This window comes from Agelaius tricolor, unplaced genomic scaffold, assembly GCF_023055355.1.
Source record: "Agelaius tricolor isolate 1412-34295 unplaced genomic scaffold, bAgeTri1.0.p SCAF_1, whole genome shotgun sequence".
Taxonomy (NCBI): Eukaryota; Metazoa; Chordata; class Aves; order Passeriformes; family Icteridae; genus Agelaius; species Agelaius tricolor.
Genome location: NW_027269261.1, coordinates 83,856,453 through 83,878,554, shown reverse-complemented (window position 1 = coordinate 83,878,554; position 22,102 = coordinate 83,856,453). Strand labels below are relative to the sequence as shown.

At 36.4% G+C, this 22,102-nt stretch overlaps 1 protein-coding gene across 20 annotated transcripts in view; it reads right to left on the bottom strand.

Annotated features, from left to right (window-relative positions):
• MYT1L (myelin transcription factor 1 like) overlaps positions 1 to 22,102 on the bottom strand; it is a 308,980-nt gene that overhangs the window by 108,736 nt on the left and 178,142 nt on the right. For all 20 annotated transcript variants that reach the window (XM_071441443.1, XM_071441425.1, XM_071441472.1 and 17 more), the window contains exons 3-5: positions 21,587 to 21,641; positions 21,371 to 21,404; positions 21,007 to 21,069 (exon numbers count right to left, since the gene is read on the bottom strand). In XM_071441443.1, coding sequence (XP_071297544.1) covers positions 21,007 to 21,069; positions 21,371 to 21,404; positions 21,587 to 21,641 — 152 coding nt within the window. The remainder of the gene's footprint in view (positions 1 to 21,006; positions 21,070 to 21,370; positions 21,405 to 21,586; positions 21,642 to 22,102) is intronic.

Below are 22,102 nucleotides of genomic sequence, written 5' to 3'. Positions count from 1 at the left end.
CATATAAAACCTTTGTAATGCTGGCTTGCACTGGCTTCCTTCTGCCTTTTAACTGTATACCTCACACAACTTATATATACCTCATGTACTGAAGACTTCATAGACTGAAAGAGTTTAAAAAGCCCTCACCATGTGTTTCAGAAACCTGGGAAACAGGCCACCAGACCTGAAGCCTACTGTTAATAGCTGCCCTATTTTCTTCTTTTTCTTTTTTAACCTGCTCCACTCTCATCCTCTGTTTCATTAATTTTTCAGATTCTGCCTCCAGGATACTTCTCTGTGTTTCTGGCGTGTTCCCTGTGGTCTCCCAGTGAGCACACCAAGGGGAAGGCTGCGCTGGCTTCCCAGCAGCCTCTGCCACTGACTTCCCCACGTATGGAGATGACAGTCTCTCCTATTGACCTCTTGCTCCTCACATATTTGTGAAAGCTGTTATTGTTTGTCCTAACAGCTTCTGCAATTTTCTCTGCATTTTCAATTTTGGCTTCTGTGATCATTCCCTTATTTGGTTATTTTTAGATTTGTTTATCCCTGCTCAGAGCATTGACCCCATTGATTTATGTGTCATGTCTGCCTTTATCCATTCTTTCATTGCTCCCTGTATTTCCCTGGTCAGCTTCGTTTGTCTTATTTTCTCCTCACGCTTCAGCTCTCTTGGCTTTCATCAGGGTATATATCTGGGCTTCCTGAGACACACTCTCAAATATTCTGCGCTGCTCTGCTGCGGGTCTCAGTCATCTCTGGTTTTTGGACTCTGTCATGAATAATTCTTGTGGAAAGAATGTTGTTGAATTTCATAGTGATAAGCTCCAAGAGGACATATAGACATTAATAATTGAAGAAATGGAAGAAATAATATATAACTTTACACTCCTTAGTTAGAAGATGACTTATGGTATTTTTTAAACTTTCATGCAATTTTTCTCCATTAAAAACTTTATGATGCTACTCACTGATACATTCAGCAGGAATATAGTTCAGGAAATAGGCATTTCTTGTCTAGACTTGAATATATTGATTTTTAACATAATTTATTACTAATATAATATAATTTTCAGTATAATTAGTAGGGTTATTATTTCTAATCTATAACAATTAACATATATATTTAAATATACATAGTATAAGTCCAAATAAATATGCAAGGTTTTCTAAATCAGATTACTGACCAATATTCTTCCCCCCACAATATGACAACTTGCACACCAAAGTTGGAACATGACACCTTTATCTGGAGGAGGTTCTCAGAGGAAAATGAGAAAGGGAGGTTATATGACTATTAAGAGTTCAGTCAACTTTAAATACCCAGCCTGGATAAAATAATTCCTATGTGCTATGTTTACCAGCATTCTTTTTTTAGTTGTATCTCTTTTCTATTGAATCTATTATTTCAGATGACTCATGCTATAAGATCCAAGTAAAGAAAACTAAGATAATGCCAATGCTATGCTCTAAATCTGAATAATATTTTTTCTTGGAGTATTGTTATCTTTTTCTTTCTTATTAGTACTTTGAAAAATTTTATGAAACCTTTTTTCAAACTAAGAAGTATCCCTAGAAACAGTGTTCTCATTCTTTTTTTTTTTTAATGCAAGAATTCAATTTAACAGACACCGAAACATTTGGTGGGAATAGAAGCTAAAAATTTGCTATACAAATACCTAATGAGGTTATCAGAAAGACTAAATTAAGTACTTCAGTAACTGAAGTGGTTGTGAGGTGAAATTTTATCATGTACTGTTTTTAAGATAGCAAATTAGGAAGAATACGCTTGGAAGCAAACTTCTGCTTAAGGCTTCAGGCAGAAGGTTCCCAAGGCATCTATACTTGTCCCACTGGATATTGTTAAGTATTATTTTTGGTTTGGGCTGGATAACATCCAAGTCCAGACCTCCAGATGAAGAATTTTAGGGTATCGAGAAAACAGGCATTTATCAGGTAAGTCCTCTAACAAATCCAGTCTTTTAAGAATGAGCAAATCTAATTAATTTGCATAACACTGCAATGTTTTAAATCACTTTCAAGGCAGTGACTGTTAGCTTGAAAGGGCCGATATCATCAATTGATGGAAGCTGACCTGAAAATAAATATTTAGATTCCAGCACACCCTACAGCTTAAATTCTCTTCACTCCCGTAGGAAGCCCTTCCCAGCAGACTATGCACTATTACAAAGAAGAGCTAGTAGCTCTCCTGGTGAAGTTGGATCAATGAATTAATAGGAATGAAAGAATGAAAATAAATTCAGAAAAAGAGATTAATTCCAGTCTAGCTATTTGCCTACTAAATTGCAAGAATAAACTCCTTCAGCTGAAGATGATTTTCCATCTATATTTGAATACTGCTTAAAGTACGCCAACTTGCTACAGGAATGAGCAGCAGTGGTCATTCCTGTAGCAAATTGGCATACTTTAAGCAGTATTCATTATGGACAGTGCTAATTGCAGGGTGGTAAACTCAAACTTCACGTGGGAAATTACAAATTACTTCTCTAAGCCACACTGGTCAGGAATCTTTTCTACCCCCACAAATGCCCCACATAATGCCTGCATACTCTTTTTGAATATGGGAGGTGTTGAGTCAAACCCTCACAGGCTGTGACAGCTATAGAAGAGAAGAGAAAACAGAAGAGAAAATGGGAAAAGCAACAAGTCAAAGTTCAAGCAAGACATGGAGTTTTGGGGCTTTTATTTTGGAAATGGCTAATTGCAGCCTAGAACATGGAGCTGGGACACACTGGTTTTGGTGCATCCCACCAGATGAATTAAAATTCCCTGTGCTATGAATCCCAACCTAGAAGACAGGCTTACTCAAATCTGCTTTCCAGGAGCCTGCTGGCAACTGAGCCAGAGCCTTGAATACTGTTCCAGAATCAGCCATGCTTCTTGCAACCATTGCACTGCCAAGCACTGTGGCATCTAAGGCCACTTACAGAATGACTGCCCAAACCTCTATCTTCTCAGCTGGGGCTAGGGCACTAATCCAGAGCCAGTGCTTTGGAAAATCTGGTTTCACATGCTTAAATATTTTTTTTAAATGTGACCAAATTAATATGCTTTTGTGTATTTAAATTATAATTTAAATTAACAAACATATTTTAAAATACAGTAAACTCATCTCTACAGTTTTCTTGTATTTCAGGCTTTCTCATGAGTTTCTGCCTCTGATTAAATAAATCAGATACTTATAAGCAGGAAGTTCTTTTATATGTGCAGTATCAAAACACACCATCTTTACTTCATTTATTTGTACCAAATAGAACTTTGCTGACTTTTCAGTTTAGGTATGTATACAATAGTAATTCTGTTCAGTGAAAACTAGTAATTTACCTTAATAGGCACAAGCTACAGTGACAGGAATGAATGAAATGTAGAACATTCAAACTGTTTTTCCTTCTGGAGTTGCAAATATTTACTCTTCCACATTATGGAAAAGTAAGAAAAATTACAGAAGTGACCAGAAGCATGCTGGATCTCAAAAGGCAGAGGAAGACATGATACTTTCTTCATAGAGAATTAAAATCCAAGTCTATCCTTTTGCACCTCAGAGCCTTTTTAAACATATGAATAATCATGAACATACCACAGATCCATCTGTGTATAGAAATATTTAACTAAATGAACATTAACGAAGAACTGGTACCTACAAACCAGCATTGCCAAAAGAGTTAAAAGTAAAAATAATATGAGATAGAATGATGTGCCAGAAGTAAATGATGGAGGTCAAGACTCAGGTATTTTTTCTTTTAGAAATTCAGATACTGAAATACGTATTTTTAAACAAATTAAGTAGAATAGCTTTGATGTAGTTAATACAGTCCCAGTAAATTAAGTCAAAGCAGGAATCTTTTATTCCATTGGTCCCTATACATCTCCATGTGACGTGTATCCCCGCCGCAGTTCACTAAGACTCCAAAGTGGTGTTACTGCACTCTGGGAGGACCACTGAAAAACCATCCTGCCTTCTGGCTGGTGAGATCATTTCACCCATCACCAAAACCTCTGCTCTTGGGACATGACAACTCAGAGGAAACTTTTAAGTTTTGAAATAACCAATCCATTCAAACAAGTTTATTTACTTGGTTGAACACAACAGCTGTTCAGTGAAGGAAAGTGAGGCACAGCAATGTATTTCTACGTGTTGTACAAATACAGGGGAAAACTCTCAGCCATGGAGAGCTCATTTCAAGCAAGATACAAAAAATACATGTAAGACATCATGAGGCTAAAAACTTATGTGGCAACGTAAGCACATGCCCTGCAGTTGTTGATTATTCAAGTTACTGAAGTATTTATACAACTAAATCAATATAATATCTGATTGCCCCATGACTTATGATGTCATTCATGGGGTTCCTCTCTCACCTACCTCATGGCTTCCAAAACCTAAGTCTATACATGTCAAGCTAAGATACCTTCATAACTCAGGGCAGAGAAACAGGAGTCTCCTGGGATGCTATTCATCTTATCTTTCTTAGACACTTTGTGTAGTGACAATAAAGGGAGGTGTTGGTGATTGTACTTCTACCACTTAGGAATCTGTTAAAAGTGAGACAAGTCCAAGAATTTTTCTCTCCCTTCTTCTTCTTTTTAATTGTCTGTCCAGATTCAGTAAAGACAATACCTAATAGAATGTAAAACCACATACCATAATACTTTCCTAATGAGAAACCCACAAACCTGTTCAATTCCTTTCCACAGCTGCATCATTTAACTTGAATAATTCTCCCCCCTATAGCTTCACAATCTTTTCACTACTACCTGTATGTTCCAATGTCAGACAAATCTGGAGTTTCCCACTAATCTTAGGATGGCAAATACCCAACTTAACTGTGTGCTCAAGAGCAAGAAGACACAATTGATAATGTCTTGTTGCCGGATCCCTGAATACTGGGGCTGATCAATGAGTGCAGGATAGTGCAAAGACCACAGGTTTAATGACTCATTGATTCATTAGATGAAATGCACATAATCAAGTTTTGCTAAGTGGCTATTGATTCTGCGCACTTTGATGTTGATTTAGATGCAACCCAGACACATAAAAAATGGAACATGCAGAGTCAGTGACCATTTCTGCACTAACTCAAAAAACACTGACTTCTGCACTAAATCAAAACCTTGAAGTCCACATTTATCTAAAAAAAGACATAAATTTGAAGAAAAATTTTGGGAAAGAAAACCTTCTACTTTTCTACAGAGATGATAAATATGTTGGCTACATTGAGTTGAATAAAAGCATCATCTAGAGTAGTCAAGGCATCCAGATTCGAGTTTATCCTGTGTTTTCAGTCTCAGTGATAATGACAACTTTGTTTACAAGTAGAGGGAAGGGCGAATTCCAATTTGTTTATTTTTCATTATAATATCATAAAATTAAAAAGTTCACAATCAATCATGACCAATTTGAAAGGCTCAGAATATGCTACAAGAGTGCATCTATCAGTTATAAAATATTTTTGCACAGTCACAATGTTTGAGCCTTGAACATGATACGACATCTTTCTATTCCAGTATTTTAAATGTGATTTCTTTTAAGCAATTCAGCACGCTATGTTCAAGCATTCAAAAACCAGAGAAAACAAACTGCTGGAAATCAAAGGTGGTTCATGTAGCTATACTGTCCATCATTTAAAACATGCCTAGATACCTATTAGTAGAATCAACACCCTTAGATATAGACTTCATGGATCATATTTAACAACAATACAATAGGTCAAACTATCATTCTAGCATGTACTTAAGTATTGAGTAATCGAGTATGCTATCGTTTTATCACATCCATTATGCAGGGCTACTATAGTGATACTGTCAGCTGCTGATTCCTATCATAAATAATCTTCTCCTCATTTCTGTATAGACACACAATAGCACTGACTCCCAACTTAATTTTAACTAAGAAAGACATATGGCTCGGAATTAAGAAATAGGATGCAACAATTTTTCTGTAACTATAGCAATAAGAATCTTACTTGATCAAAAAACAGCTAAAGAATATAACCAGTGGAAAGGAATAATGGTGTGGAGCAGCCTTCTAACACAAGACTGTCATCAGTAAACATCTGAAATTACAGGAAAAAAAATTACAAAAGCAAAGTGATACAAGCTGCAAACACTTCAGTGCTTATGTACCAGTCTCACCTCCAGCTTAAGCCACAGGATACTGCTCTGTGTCTTGCACGGTTGGTTAGGAGTCATTCAAGCGTGAAATATTCTAAATTCTGCTTGTTAAAGAATTGAGAACCTCTTCCCCCCTGCCATGACTTACACCCTAAAAGGCATACATTTGTTTGTGATAATAATCTACTGAACTAGTAGCCTTCTGCAGCACACAGAAGTTGCTTTGCTGTAGTATTAGGGAGTCTTGCAGGTTGTATTTTCACTAAGTGACAGGCTTACCTATCATAAAGAAATTGGTTCAAGCTGTTGGCAGACTCAAAGGACAAATCTACATCTCATGTTCAGTTGATGTTTTTCAGCTTTAATTTTTCATTATTAGGAGAATTAGAAATACTCTAGTCTAAAAATGAAAGCTTACCTCCTAGGTTAATCACATAACTTTAAAAACCAGATGTCTAAATGGCTTTGCTTTAATCTGGCATTTTTTGATATATCTGATGAAAAGAAGGATGTCTGTACAGGTAAAAAAAACCCAAACAAAAAAGTCGAACTGAATTCCATCACATTCTAGTGCAGAATAAGAAGGCTTCAACTTGAGTCATATCACAATTTAAAAAAATACTATGGCATATAATGTTGCTTTTTATAGCTGACAGTGAGTTCCATTAGACTGTAGAAGAATCTCTGAAGGCAAATGAAAATAGCCTCCCAAGAGAGTGGAAGCCCCACACAGCATGGTTTAAATGTGGCAGCTGGGCTGTGGGAGGAAATGGCATTTTCCATTGAAAATCTGCTGCCAATATACCTCCTATGGCTAGATTTTAAAGAGAAATGTGGCAGTTGTTCCTCTCTGAATTTCAGCTGCTCAGTTTTAAGGATGCATAGGCAGGAAAGGTAGCAAGACTGAATAGCAAAAGGTTCAGAATTACGTTCTTGTCCAAGGACCAAAGAGTAAAATTGAGAAATGACTGGAAGTCGGAATGTGTAACAGGAAGAAGGCAAGAGAGGAAAAAGATTATTTAGTTTTTAAAGATAAAAGCCAACTTTTTAGAAAGTGTGTGCCACTTCAAAGGTTACTTTACTTTTTTTTTAACAGTTCGAGGTATTTGATCCTTAGCATGTCTCTGAAATTTGGTTAGCAATGAGTTAGTTACTGTTAAAAGGGTACTCTTTATATTTGGGGATCTATCATGATAATAGTTGAGGCAACATCACAGGTCATCAGTTCCTTAGATAATAAAATCCCCACTGATAACATGCAGGTATATAAGCCTGGGAGTCACGAGAGCAGTCATGTGCTATATCCACCCTAAGAAATATGAAGTATTATGAAAAGAATGCTTCTAAAATAACTTTTCTGTTCTTGATGTCTGCATGTACTTGTAACTCTGATTTAGGCATAATCTTGAAAATATGACTCATAATCCAAAAAAGACACTTTCTGATTCAGGTAGAAAAGTCATGCCTGTAGTATGTATGGCTACTGTATTGCTTTCTGTTTTGATATAGGTGGTGTGCTACTGTTATCTTTTTTATTTTTAACAACAATTCAGCAATTTTAACAAGGTTGAAAAAATGGCCAAGCAAATGGAACACCCTATCTTTTTTCTTGGGTTTTTTTTGTTTTTGTTTTTGTTTTTTTTGTTTTTTTGGTTTTTTTTTGAGGTGGGTGGGATTTTCTTTCTTTGGGTTTTTGGTGGTTTGTTTTTGTTTTTGTTGTTTTTTTGTTGTTGTTTGGGTTTTTGTTTTTATTTTTGGTTAGTTGGTTGGTTGGTTGGTTTTACCCAAACAACCTTGTATGGCTCCAAATCTGGCTCCTCTAGAGCGGTCCTTTAACCATCAGACTAACTTCTCTTTGTTCTGTGTAGGAAACCTCACACTTTGTTCTGCTCCAAGGTCTGATTTCAATAGCCAGAACAGAAGGATCCTTGTCAGTCTTCACCTTCATAATTTTGGTATGGCTCTGGCTTGAGAATTAATATGATGCTTGCACCCATTCAGGCAAGTGGAAAAACCAAAGCAGTATGTTGCTTCCTAAGTAACACTGCTGGTCTAGGATGCATAACTACCACGAATTGGTTCAGTAAAAGGGGTGTGACTGCTATGCTGTCTATAGAAATGAGGTGCCTGCATGTTAGTGTGAGCAGGGAATACCCACTGTGTCTTCTGGATCAGAGGATGATGGTACCTGGAGCCTGCAAATCTCAAATATTCTGGCAGGTAGAAAGTGCTGAGCAGCACAGCTTAGCTAAACTGGCAGCACTTCAGAAAATACACAAATTGGTTTTCTATTACAAGTTTGGTCAACAACAGATTTGATAATTTTGTGGATCCTTGTCTTCAATTTCAGTACTAAAGGTCTAGTTACAGTTGTGCTCTAAAATGTTGTGCTTATTTTCTGATTTATATGTTGTGAAATGCTTCTCATGAAAATCCCAGATGTAGAAATTTAATGGGGGAAAACTGTTGTCTCATCTCTAATTGACTGGTAAATGTACTAAACAGAAGGAGGGCCAGGTGCAAGATGACACTTTGTGTTAAAAATACCTGTAAGGTTTTGAAGGTAGGGATGAAAAGTACCATAGGTATGATGTCACTTCAAATTATCTGATATCATGCACAGTTATATTGCAATGTAGTCAGTAGATAAATGATTCCTGACTCTTCACCAGGTGATTCTAAATTTCCTTTTTGTTTTAAAAAAAGTTGGTATAATCTCATTATCCCTATTTCTCAGACCAGACAATAAACTTTTGTATTTCTGAGTTTGTGGGTTTTAATAGAGCAACATCATTACAAAGTTCCCTGGTGTAAGAGGAATGAAATTCCTCCTTATCAAAGAGATCAGTTTAACCCATAGTATACCTAAAAAAAAAAAAAAAAAAAATTAAAAAAATTGCTTCTAAAAAAATTGCTTCTAAGAAATCTAAACTAACCGTGACAGTTCTGTTGCTGTTCTACCAACCTCTCCACTAGATCGATTTCTAAATCTGATGCTTTAATTTTTAAAGAACAAGCAACAATTACAGTAGACAGAAAAAGCTAAATGTTTTCTCTGTTTCATAGTGTTTCTTAAATGCTGATATTTTAAATGTTGTTCCACTTTTAGTCAATGCCATTTTAACTCTTCAGTCCTTCCTCCTACATCCTTTTAATAACATAAATGGAAGCTGCAAGCTTGACTGCCAAGGTTTGAAGTTAACACAGCAGTCAGAATTTATTTGCATTCTTTCCAAAATGGTATTTGTTTTATAACTCTGACTCAGTTTCTCAGTCTGTCCTTTTCTGTGATCTCTTTAGGTCTCACAAGCCAAGCAAAGCCAGGCCATGTCAGTTCTGAGAATGTCAGTATTTCCAAGCAACACCTAGATGCTGCAGAGACAGTACTGCAACTCAGAAAGTAGTACACTTGCCTTGCCAGGAGCACTGAAACAAATTCACCACTGTGGAAGGGACAGAAGAACTGTAAAGCTGGCAATTCCTTATGTCATACAGAACTAAAAAGAGGAGTTAAGTGTCTTTGTTTTAAGAACTAGAAATGTTAATTCCAAATCCCCAGTCAAAATAAAGTCATGCAATTACATTCTGTCACAATTATTCCTAAATTTTCAGACAGAAAAACAATCTATTATTTTTTTTCTTTCTATCCCAAGCCCTGTGCCCTATACATGTGTGCTGGTAGAAAGTTGCTACAACCAGTCTTGTGAGTCAATCTGGTGTTATGAACATATTACAACATTATAAGCAATATGACCTCTGGTGTCACTTGAAATCAAGTACTTAACACTGCAAAACAGTCTGAACCTACTGAGTTACATTTGTGAAATGTTTTAAAATTAACAGCTGAAAAAGCTTTACAGGCATAAAATACAGTTACCCTGGTAAACTGGCTGCACTTAGCCACCCATCTCACTGGGGCTTTGCATCTTCTACTTCCTTTCACAAAGTATGGGATATACATGGAATTTTGCAAGAAATAAATTTCCAAACCAGGGGTTTTGTGTGGTAGCTACTGTCATGCAAACATCTAGAAAACTTGTGTCAGAGAAAATCAATCACATATGTCATGATGTATGACATCCTCTTGTCTGAGATGATAGTTTGCTTGTCCCCTTCTCCTGAAGTGGTACATATGATTACTAAGAATCAACAAACCATCAATCCTCATTCATCATTCTAGAAGAAACCATGCCCAAGCAAGGTCTACATTAAATGTAAGTAATTCTGGTACATTTTTCTTACTATCCTTGCAAATACTAAATAACAGTAAAACATTCAGTAACTTTTATAAAAATTAATTTTTGATATAAAAAAGATAGTCTAAAGCAAGAGGCACTGGAGTAGAATTTAGAGGCGTGACTCAACTTCTGTCAGGGATGCAAATTTCTTGTGTGGTAGCAGAGTCACGAACTCCTGGTTTATCAAGGGAGCAAAAGCATTACAGCTCTGTTTCTAGGCATAGCTACACAGTGAAATTCTGACATCCAAGTGAGGTATGTTTGCTCCTCTTCTAATACCTAGGGACATGTAGGCACTTAACACACAGCAAAGTTTAGACACTGTAATCCAGCCTGGTAGAAGGCATTTTCTGTAGAGGGGGATTTCCACTCCTGGAATTAATAACTTTAGGCCTTTTTTTTTTCCTCCCCTCACAGAAACAGAGATTAACTTGGTCTTTTGACTTGGAGATGGTCAGGGAGAAATCTCAATCCCAGCCTTAGCCATTTATCTAATCTAGAACACACAGAAATGTGTGAGCAATTTGTGTTTAATATCCCCTTTTGCCAAGGGTAACTGAAGCTCTGTTTTACACTTCTCAGAAGAGTGCTTTCTCATGAGATTTCATAATACTCTAGGTTTAGAGTACACTCTTCCCTAATACTTCAGGCAAAACAAAACACTGACATCTTCTTTACTACCAGTACTTTACTACCAGTGAAGGATTCATTCAATTTGTCTCTAAAATGACTGTTTCCTATATGAAGTGCTAATGCTGGGACTGAAAATGGAGTCCCTCTGTCTCCAATTGACTGCTCAAAGTTACAAAACTATATCCTTCCCTCTCCTTTTGAATACAGATGAAGAAAAAAGAATGCAAGCATCCTGACATCTTAACTTCTTTACAGTATAGAATGCAAGTTCCCAGAAGATGGGAGAAAACTAAAACTAAATCCAACTAAATCCAGATGGAGTCTTAAACCTATTGACAAAGAAGAAAACCATGTGAGAGTGGCATTTTTGTACAGATCACAAACTGGGGGGGGGGAGGTTAAAAGCACTTGCTACACTGAAATAAGCAGAGGAGAGATTAAAGATGAACTACCTACGCTATGTACTTAGTATGGCATCAAGATGCCCAAATAAATGTTTTCACAGGTCTGATGAGGATCTGCTGAGGGAACTCGGGTTGGAGAGGCTGGAGAGAAGAAGGATGAAGGCAAAACTACCTGAAAGCATGTTATAGGCAGGTGAGGCTTGCTCTCTTGCTCTCTTCGAAGTAACACATGATGAGAGGGAACAGCTTTAAATCGTGCCAGGGGAGTTTAAGGTTGGGTACTGGGAAAAAATTCTTCAGTGAAAGGATTATCAAGCATTGGAACAGGATGCCCAGGGAAGTGTTTGACTCACTAGGGATATGGGTATTTCAAAGATGTTTGGATGTGGCACTTGGAGACATGGTTTAGTGATGGACTGGGCATTGCTGAGTTAATGGCTGCACACTATGATCTCAAAGGTCTTCGTCCAACCTTAACAATTCTGTGACTCTTGATTTGGACAAGACAAATGTTTGAAGTACAGCTCTTCTGTGACTTCACAGCTGGACACAAAACAAGAGAGCATTGATGAGAGTGCACCCTTTGGACTTAAGGCAGAAGTTGAATGCATGCCAGCTTTTAGCTCTAGCCTTTTTTTCCAAACACCCATTCCCCATTCATCAAGTAAGATTTTCTCCTGGAGACATTAGGAGGGTGAAAAACAGCAGCAGGTGCATATCTTTGGTGAATTTCTTCCACAAGAATCAGCTGAATAGAAAGCATTCATCCTCTACTTGTGCATCTAATTCAGTGGCCTGTTCACTGCTTTAAATAAAAACTGATGGTAGAGAAATTTGCCCCAGTCACAGGGAATTGAAGGTAAAAAAACTTTTTTTCTAATGACTGTTACTGGCATTTAAAGCCAATCATATCCTGTCCTATCTCAGTATATTTTATAGTATTTCCAATTTTATCATAATTCATGGATTTGAGACACAGCCCTAATTTCAATCACAGGAGTATTTTTTCTTAGGCATTAAACCCCTGCTACACTCTTCCATGGATACCTACAGCATGACACTACTAGTTCTTGCAAATAACAAAAGGACACTAGTTTCTGCTATCCCTTTGCATGCCACCAGTAAGCTTTAGGATTTCCTAGGGAAGGTGATTCAGGTGAATAGCCAGAAAACCAACTTTGTAGGTCCAGTCACCTGGTTAAAGTTATCACTGTTTACAGTGTCCTAGGCTGTAGAGTGCTAAGGATGTCCTCAGGAGCTATCTATCCCCTGGGCACTTTTAATTTTGTGGATGTATTTATTTAGATTTATTATTGCCATCAAAAATGCTCAGGACTACCTCTCCTTTCCCTGTCCTGAGCTGACACCACTAGAAGCAGTACTTCATATCAACCACTAATGAGAAGTGATGCCTTTGAAAGGGCTGTCTCAACTTATTGAAAAACCTCAGCAGAAGTCTTTAAGGAGAAATCATGGTGTATTTTTAGGCCTCCTTCATATTTGAGTTGGTTTGTTATGTTCTTCATTTTCTTTTGCTAGCTCAGGTAATATCTGAGGTGCTTGATCTCATAAAATATGAAAATTTGAAATAAAAGATAGCTATAATTTTATTTATTTATTACATATATGATTTATCCTACCTCCTTTTTGATGATTCTAGCAGAGTTCAGATAATTTTCACTGAGATGGAGAAAAAAAGAGCAGGGAAGCCCTGTTCTGATAAGCATGGGTGCCACCTACAGATAGAACTTTTTCAAACCCATGTGTTATTTGTGTTTATGTGGACACTGGAGCAAGAAATAAGATGGGGTTCCTTGTCCATCCAGCTGCCAGTATTCACCAGTAAATTCTCCTGTCTCTAAAGCTCTGACTCAGGATGCTCCAATGCACAGGCCATTTTTCAACACACAGTAGCTATGGCTGCTGCTCAGAACTGCTGGAAGGAGTATGTAGGCAGATCCATAGTACTCTAAAGTCAGTGCATTACCTTGCTTGTGGCTTTTCTGGTTAAGTCTTAAGGTTAAAAACTGTCACTGCATTTTCACTAGAACATATATTAATAAAAAGATTTTCTTAAATACCTCCAGCTTTTCAAACCTCAGAATCAATATTTTTAAAGAAATAATGTAGAAATAATTGACAAATTATGACATCGGGAAACTAAACTAGATTCTAAATATAAAATTATCCTATCATGACAAATCAGTTAATTTTGCTCTAGGATCCAGAAAAACATTTTGATCAAAAAAGCACTGAGAAAACTTAAGACTTTCTCTGACATCAAGGACCATTTATTTAAATATCAGATAAACATCAGAGCCAGACTTTTGTCTTTTTACTACATTTGTAATAATCCCCCATACATGCTTCTGTCTTTACACCTCATGATGCCTAAAATTTGCTTGCTGTTTACAAACAGAGGAAACAGAGGCATAGTGAGATGAAATGTCTTGTCTACCATGTGCTAATCAACTCTTTAGATACTCTTTTCCACAATGAAAAGCACGAGTTATTCAACCTCAAACGATTTATTTCTCTCCTAAGAGAACACAATGTACTCAGCAAACCTACCAGGCCAACCAAATAAATTTCCCATAGGCAAATGGAAAATGTGTATAGTTCCTTCCACGATCTTGCTGGGGAAATTATATCCCCAGTACTACTGGATATTTTGTTCTTTTGTTTCGTTTTTTAATTTTCTTTCCAATACTTTCTGCATGGTCTTTATTTATTTTGTGGCTGACAGGGACATCTCCAGACAGATAAGCCCACAGAAACCCCCATGGCTGCAAGTGGACTGCTGCATGAGAAATATGCTCAGCACCTTCCATTTGAAAGAAAAGGAGCATATAATCTCAGCAACACACAAGGCAGGGCACCCACTGCAGAAAGCACATCCTAAATCTGATGTTTGCTGCTGCTGCTGCTGCACAGTTAGGTCAACACTCTCCATGATCCTGCTGCTGATTTACTCCCTTTCCCCGGCCTTTATGAGGCTAGTACTCCTAGCACTTGCAGGCCCTGCAACTTGTTGCCACTTCAACAGCTACTCCCAGTCCAGATGGTGGTAGGACTAATTGAGCTGTGGTTCCTTTGTGTAGTGACCTCTACACAATAGCCACTAGCATGCAGAGCCTCACACCAATTGCTAGTTGCAATTGATAGCTGCTTGATGGTTTAGACCAAGCTTTGTAACTTTCTAATCATTAATCAACCATCGGACAAAGGATTTATTGCTGAATCCAGACAGCAGCCAATACAGACCTCTAATACATTATGGATTCTCTGTCAGCACAATTATTTATTGTTTGCAGTGTTCTGTTTGAAAATCCCCATGCTCTTGCACTTATTTACTTGCTTGCTTATATCTCTTTAGCTGGATTTAACAAAGCAATGAAGCTCCATCTATTAACATTTTTTATAAACCCTGAACCGTGAATTACTTAATATAAAATATATTTATGATATTATTCTTGGTATTTACCACAGTCTTTAGCAAATATTGCTGGTAAAGAAAATGGAATTAAATTTCACAGACAGTGTCAGAATATTTCCTCAGGTAAATATCCAGCGAATCATTTTATCATTAAAAACATTATAATAAAGGTTAACTATCAGCTGAGAGATAAGGGAATACACATTTCTCTATACTTCCAGCATCCTGTGGGATTTTTCACAGTATCATGAAAGCAAGCAACAGTAAGGACCTCACTGTTCTGTGATTAGGCTTTAGCACAAAAGCATCAGTGGACCACTAGTTCTGCACAGAGTGCAACCATGCTCTGCCATCAAATTAATGTTAAAATATGTATGTCCTAGCTTCTGATTTATAGTATCTTTGACAAATAGTAAAAAGGACAGGCATGCCATAAAGTTTATGGATAGGGTGATGGCATGCACAATGATGTCTCATAAAGAATAAAGGGGGAAAAGTTATTTATTCTTGTGATCCAAGAGCTAAAATACAGATAGACTGGCTGCGTGCACAGAATCTTTCATAAATATCCCACAGTGCACCCTGTTGTACAGCAGCCATACATTAATTAGAGCATTCAGCAGACACTGCAATGTGTTACACTCACCCAAGTGAATCTTCATTTTTCACATGCAGGGCCTTACTAATTAAAATCAGCTTTGCAATTAGATGTGGAAAATTGTGTTAAACTTTGAAGCGTGGTTTAAAAAAAATGTATTTATTTTTAGGGTATTTTATTTTGATGCAAATGAATTCTCCATCAAAGTGAGACCAGCAAAAGGAAGGTATGAGGATTTCTCTTTTTTGTATTATAGATGCTCCTCTCGGTTGCAAGTTGCAATGCTCCACTATCTCTCTGCCAGTACCTGGCCCTGTTCCAATGCTTTTAGTGAGTGCTATCTGTCAAGGCATGAATAATACAGCCCCTAGGCTGTCGGCAGAATCCAAATGAGGCATACATCAGGAAGCAAGCACTCGACTTTAGCTCCAGAACATGCTCCTGTGAAGACAGGCAATTATTCACCCACGGCTGCAGCCATGGCAATCAAACTGGTGGGTGAAAAGGTATATGAAATGAAAAAATTTGAATAAGAAATATGGCACAACAAGGCACAGAAATTCAATAATTTTCTAATAACAGAGAGATATTTGAGCCTTTTAATTTCAAAGTTTGGGGGCCTGAAGTATTTAACTTGCTCTGTTAGAATATGTAGACTAAAATACAGTATATAATGTCAAGGCAATACAGTGGTACTTGTTTTATTTTTTCCTAATCAAAATAGAAATGCTAAACTCTAAGGTATTTATAAATTCAAATTGTTACATGAGGTGACAAATCTCATGCCTAAAACTTAAAAGATAGTCAAAATAATTCTAACTGTATAATGTAATAAACCAGAGACAGCCTAGTAAAGCAATAAAGAACTGGTAGTATCATGAAATTTGGCAGAAAATTCTATAAAGTTAGGGACAATTTATACTTTACAGATATGCACATTGTTTTATGATTCCTCTTTGGTTTTGAGACTAGCCTTTTTTTTTTTTTTTTTGCAAGACATTGTGTCAGTAATTAATGAAATCCTTTACAAATAAAATATGACCTGAAGAAAAGGCATGAAAAATTCCCTGGCAGATGAAATGTTTAAGTTGGTTTATTTAATCTGAATTCTGATTTTCAGCAATCAAATAGAAATTAATGATAATAGTAATGATAATGATATAGTAAAAGCTGTATCAGTATTTCTATTTTAAATATGAAGGGTTTATCATTTGGTCTTAACATTTTTCACTGATATTTTATGCAAATTTTTTCAGACCACAATTGGTTTGCTTTAACTTGTATACAATGGCTGTATCTGTTTTCAAATATACACTCTTGTATGCTCTAGAAGAATCCTAAATGAATCCATGGCACTATACATAGTGCCATGCTACAACCTTAAGATTTTTTTTTAGGTCTCATATTTGTTAGAATATTATGTTAGAATATATGTTATATGTAGAATATTATTTGTTAGATTGTTATGTTAGAAATGTGGCAGTTAGCAAGTGATGAATCCATTACAGACTCTAATTGCTTTTGTTACTTGAGAAAAAAAAACCAAACTATTTTGTTAAGAAGCTTTTAAATAAGCCACTGTATGCAATCAGTATTTTTTAATGGAATTTAGTTAGGATTTTTATGATGTGTCTACATACCTACTTATATGGCAAATCATTGGCACCTATTTGGTATATGACATTGTTTTATAAAGGTGCTAAATGGAGAGCAACAAAGTAAAGTGCAATATTTCTGGAACCATCATTCACATCTACTCAGTAAGTAACACAGCTTGCACTCAATTACTCCAGAGTAACAAAGGGATTTGCACCTGCAGAACAGACCAGAAACTGGACTCACTTTTACTTTGTATTTTTATACATAGAATGTGATTCCTGTTGCCTCTGAAGTTGATTAATGAAACTGGCAAAGTTTCTTCTAATTGCAGTGAAAGAACGCTTGAATCTACGCTCTTCTTCAGATGCTTAGTCAAAAGGCATCCTGAAAACACAGTTGTGGGAACACCCTCCTGGTCTGGTTAGACTCACTGCTCTATATACAGATGGATTATTCACAGCTGAAAGTATGCAAGGCTCTGGACCAAGCTTATTGTTCAAAATCAATTCACAGTACTGAAGGTATAAGAGCAGTGTTCATTGTTATGCTGCTATGCACAATGGGCCTGAACAGCTACCAAGGGACTAAAACAACCTGCATCTGAGGCATGGCCCCGGAGATGCTCTGGTTTTCACTCCTAACATTTGAATTCTTCTCTTGTCTCCACCACTATCCGAACATGTTTATGGCTTTTTAAATTTATTTATTTATATCTTGCATTCAGATCTTTCCCAACTTTTGTTTTCTTTTTGTTTTTCAGTTCATTTGGCCTCAGGTGCTTTGAAACATAAACAACAGGTACTGAAGTTCTATCTGTGTAAACTCTAACCTTGAGGCATTGCCTCATGCTGTGTGTCACGGACAGCACTACAGGGTCCATGTTAGCTTCAGGTTTCCAGGTATTACTAAAACATACAAAAAAGAGTCTGCTCTAGTAAGGCAGGCACACTATCCAACTTTGGGCACTCTCCAGTGCCCAACTGGGGTGTTTATTCTTCTGACCTCTCCATGCAGGCATTGGACAGAGGTGCTTTCATCACACTAATTTTAGAGATCCCAGCATTCTGCCCTAAAGTGCCCTTTAGAGAAACTTGTCCATCTAAGCTATTAGCATGTTCAGCCAACAAGCCAACATCCGGCACTGAACTTAAGACCCAGGAGGAAGCTACCAACCAAGTCATATAAGGTTTTTCTTCCCTTCCAACTAAGATTTGACACAAAGAAAAACATCAAGGAGATGGAAATGATACAACAAACTCTTACCACTGTTACACTACCTCGTTCCAGTCCTGTGTTTTTATACACCTCAAAACATCACTGGCATAGAAAGTCTGTTTGTTCCCTTAGTAAACCTACATTGAAGCTCTTTCCTAATTAAAAATACAACCAAGGAAAAAACCTGTGGTAAAATCCTCCTTTTACTTTTATCTAATATTTTATCAGCTGAACAACATTTCATCCCCTGAATCTATCCAAAAATGTGAAAGGATCTGTTTATTTCAGTTCAAGCTTAATGTACTACCTGAGGATGAGTTTTCACATTCTCAAAGATAAAATTGCAATAATAACTAAAAAAAACCCAAAAAAACAACAAACCAACCAACTCCCCCCCAAAAAAAAACCCACTGGAATTTCAGAGACTTCAAGACATTTTAGAAGAAATAGAATTTTGGAGCGCTCTTACTACATCTAGTGGAAGCAAATGCATTTCATTGCTAATAATGAGCTGGTCTGATATCATGAATGAAAAGGTCTTAACCTCATTAAAATGCTCTGTAGGTCTAAACGGAATTGTTAGGCATCAGCTGAGATATGCAATTCCCTGAACACATCAAATTTTTAAGACAGTCTGATTTCCTTGGAAGAAATGTTGGAGGGTCTTTCCCATCCATATAGCAAAATAGAAAAAGAGGAAAATTCCTTCAAATTCTTTCAAAAAGGTAAATTTAGTAGGTGTTGGTTGTGAATAAATAGTGCTTTCCTTCTAGAAAACAGAAATTTTAGATAAAGGTACATTGTAAATCTCAACAAAGAACTCTGTGTTTTTACATTAAATAGCACATATATTGGTTAAATATATTTTGATTAGTGGATTGGCAGTCATGGTGACAAGAAAACATAAAAGCCTAACAAATTCTTTTGTAAAAAAAAAAAAAGGAATTTTTGATGTATTTCCAATTTTTATTCTTATCGCATCTGCCCAAAATTTCATTTAATTAACAGTTCTGAGATTCAGTCTGTTCGTGTACTGACATACCAGAATCATGTCAAGAAAGCAAAATATGGAATTAGCATCTCAAAACTGCATGTAATCTTTTCAAACCTCACATTTATTGCTACCTCTTTCCCCAAAAGGGTGATCTTACACAAACACAGACACTAACTCTAACACAAAGTTAGAGCAATTCAGAAGAAAAGTCAGAATTTTTTAAGCTAAAGAGTTTCTTTCTGTATGTTTTTGATATCTGCATAGAAATTCCATGAAGTGTAAGGAAATGTATGTACCTATAATCTTGTAACTAGAAAGGCCATTATAATCATATCACTTAACTGTTGACAGGTCATGGAATTTCTGTGAAAAAAAAAAGGATTTAGTGCCATTCTTTAACTCCTTGTGAGGCTTGCATTTCCATAAAGAAAACAGACAAAAGAAAACCATGGTTTGAAAAGAGAAGTCAGAACTGAATTTAAAATAATTATTTTGGATACTTTTCCTAAATCAGTGTTCCAATCTAACCAAAGCCTTCAAATAGTAACAGAAATGTTACTGCTCTTATGAATGAAGAAAAGATTAAGAAAATAAATGTGAATAATTATTTTATGATTTATAACGTTTAAATATAATTCAAAGTAATTCTAATATCACTGTTCTTGGTCTAATTTTGAAAGTGTTTTCTGGACTTGTCCCTAAGCTTCATTCACTGATAAGAAAAAAGGAACATGAGTGGACTGAGTGGCACTGTCCAGTATCTTTTCATATTTCAAATGAATGCCTTAACCCTAAATATATAATTTCAATTTAATTCCTAGACCCCATATGCCCATTTCATACAGTAATCAGATTTGGTGTGAGATATCTACTCTTATAAATACCACAAGTGCTTTATAAGCTGAAAAATCAAGAATGAAAAAAACCCTAGAGTGTCAGGATAATTTAACACTGGCTTGAAAACTTCCCTTAATTCAGAAAAGAGATGGCCTAAACATCAGCCATTTTATCTCCTACAACCTGCTGCTGTATAAAATATGTCAAATGAAATGCACAGCAATGAGAGAAAAATACATGTATTCTAGAGCTGTTAAATTTTAAAAATATTGCACAAAAAATTCATGGAGAAATGATTCAGGAAAGGAATGGTGTTTAGACAGATGTACAACACAACTGAACACTGACCTTGCAGACACAGAAATGTAAAGACTGAGGTTTAAATTAATTTGAAGCTCATGCAGTATATGTAACATATGCTACCTTGTATACTATTAATCATAAACAGCTGGAGTTTTTTTTTAAAGGAGATGTCTCCACATTTCATAGTCTAGAAACTGAAGTAATGATATTTATAACAGTATAACATTTGAACCCTGAAGTCTTATTATCATTGATTTGCCTTAAGCTTTGCTTTGAATCTAACCTGATCATTGAACTTAAAATGCTCAGAAACTCTTTTTCATTCAGCTATGAAACGCATGAAATAACATGAACATGAGTGCCAACAGGTAAGGGGGGCCAAATTTTAATTTGCAACATATAAGCAAGAGAACTGTATGAAAAAATTGAGAGAAGATTAACAATAAGAGCAAGTCTCCTCAGCAAAAATATGAGTTAAATTTTGTGATATTCAGAAAGAAAAAATAATCCTGACTCTAAATGGCTTCTAGAATATGTAACTGCTAATTCTTATCATTGTTTGTTTTATCAAGGTCATGCCAGATAACTTGTTTACCAAATCTCTTCACTAAATTATGAAAAATTACAGATATTACCTTCTGTGTCTTGCATATTTGCCACTAACATGACCACTGCCATCACAGCCAGGCGTGGGACAGCTGCAAAAGAGAGAATTAATTATATAGGTGTTGGTGCACTGCAGAAAGATTATACTAAAAGCAGGCAGACTAGGTATTACAGAGATGGAGGGCAACCAAGACAGAAAGAGAAATCAAATAACTGAAGGGGAAAAAAAAAAGAGGGGATGCTTTTTATTAGCAAGTCTTGAGGGAATTAATTTCATCAGTGCAGCAGGGCATGAGCAAACCACCAATGAACTTGAAAGTGCATTATACCCATTAAAAGGCATGAATTTTCTAAATTGCTAATGGGGATACATTTTACACTCAGAGCACTAACCTGAACAGCTCTTGTATGGCTGGTTCCACGGGAACTGCAGAGAGATGGAAAACATATAAAAATTTATCATCTATTACAAGTACCCCTCTTCTACAGAAAATTACCAGAAAGGTTGTGTAAAAGCAAGGGTCAGAATGAATCGTGCAAAGAGATTCTGGAGGATGAAGGTCACCCTGAGCAGGGGCCTTGAGTGATTTACTGAAGCAAGAGACATACCTCGAACACCTTTGGAGCGTGTGCGATGGCGCTTCTCGTCTGCATCCACCTCCATCTGGGAATAGATTAGCAGGCAGTCAATGTTCTTATCCTGCATGCACAGACTATCAATGCACAGACTGATACAGTCTCTTACACGATTTATTGACACTATTTTAATTCCATTTTATCCTGTAAGAGAAAGTTCTCCTTACAGGGGATTTTTAGGATCTTTGTGTTTATGTAAAAACAGAAAATGCAGTAATTTATGCTTTAAACAGTTTCTGTGCCCTGCTTTCATAGCAAATTGTGTGCAACTAAGCACTGTTTCCTCTTTTCTAGGGGATACTTCTGATATAAACCCTTCATTACTCCCAAATATTCCAAAACAAGGATTCAATAGATTTCTGTATAATTTAAAACTGAAGTCAAGGGGTCACACACCACAGGTTGTTTTCTAATCAAAGCCTTTACAGTGGGAAATAGAGGAAGTAATAATGACTGAAAAGGAGATGAAGATTCACCATTAGACCTTCA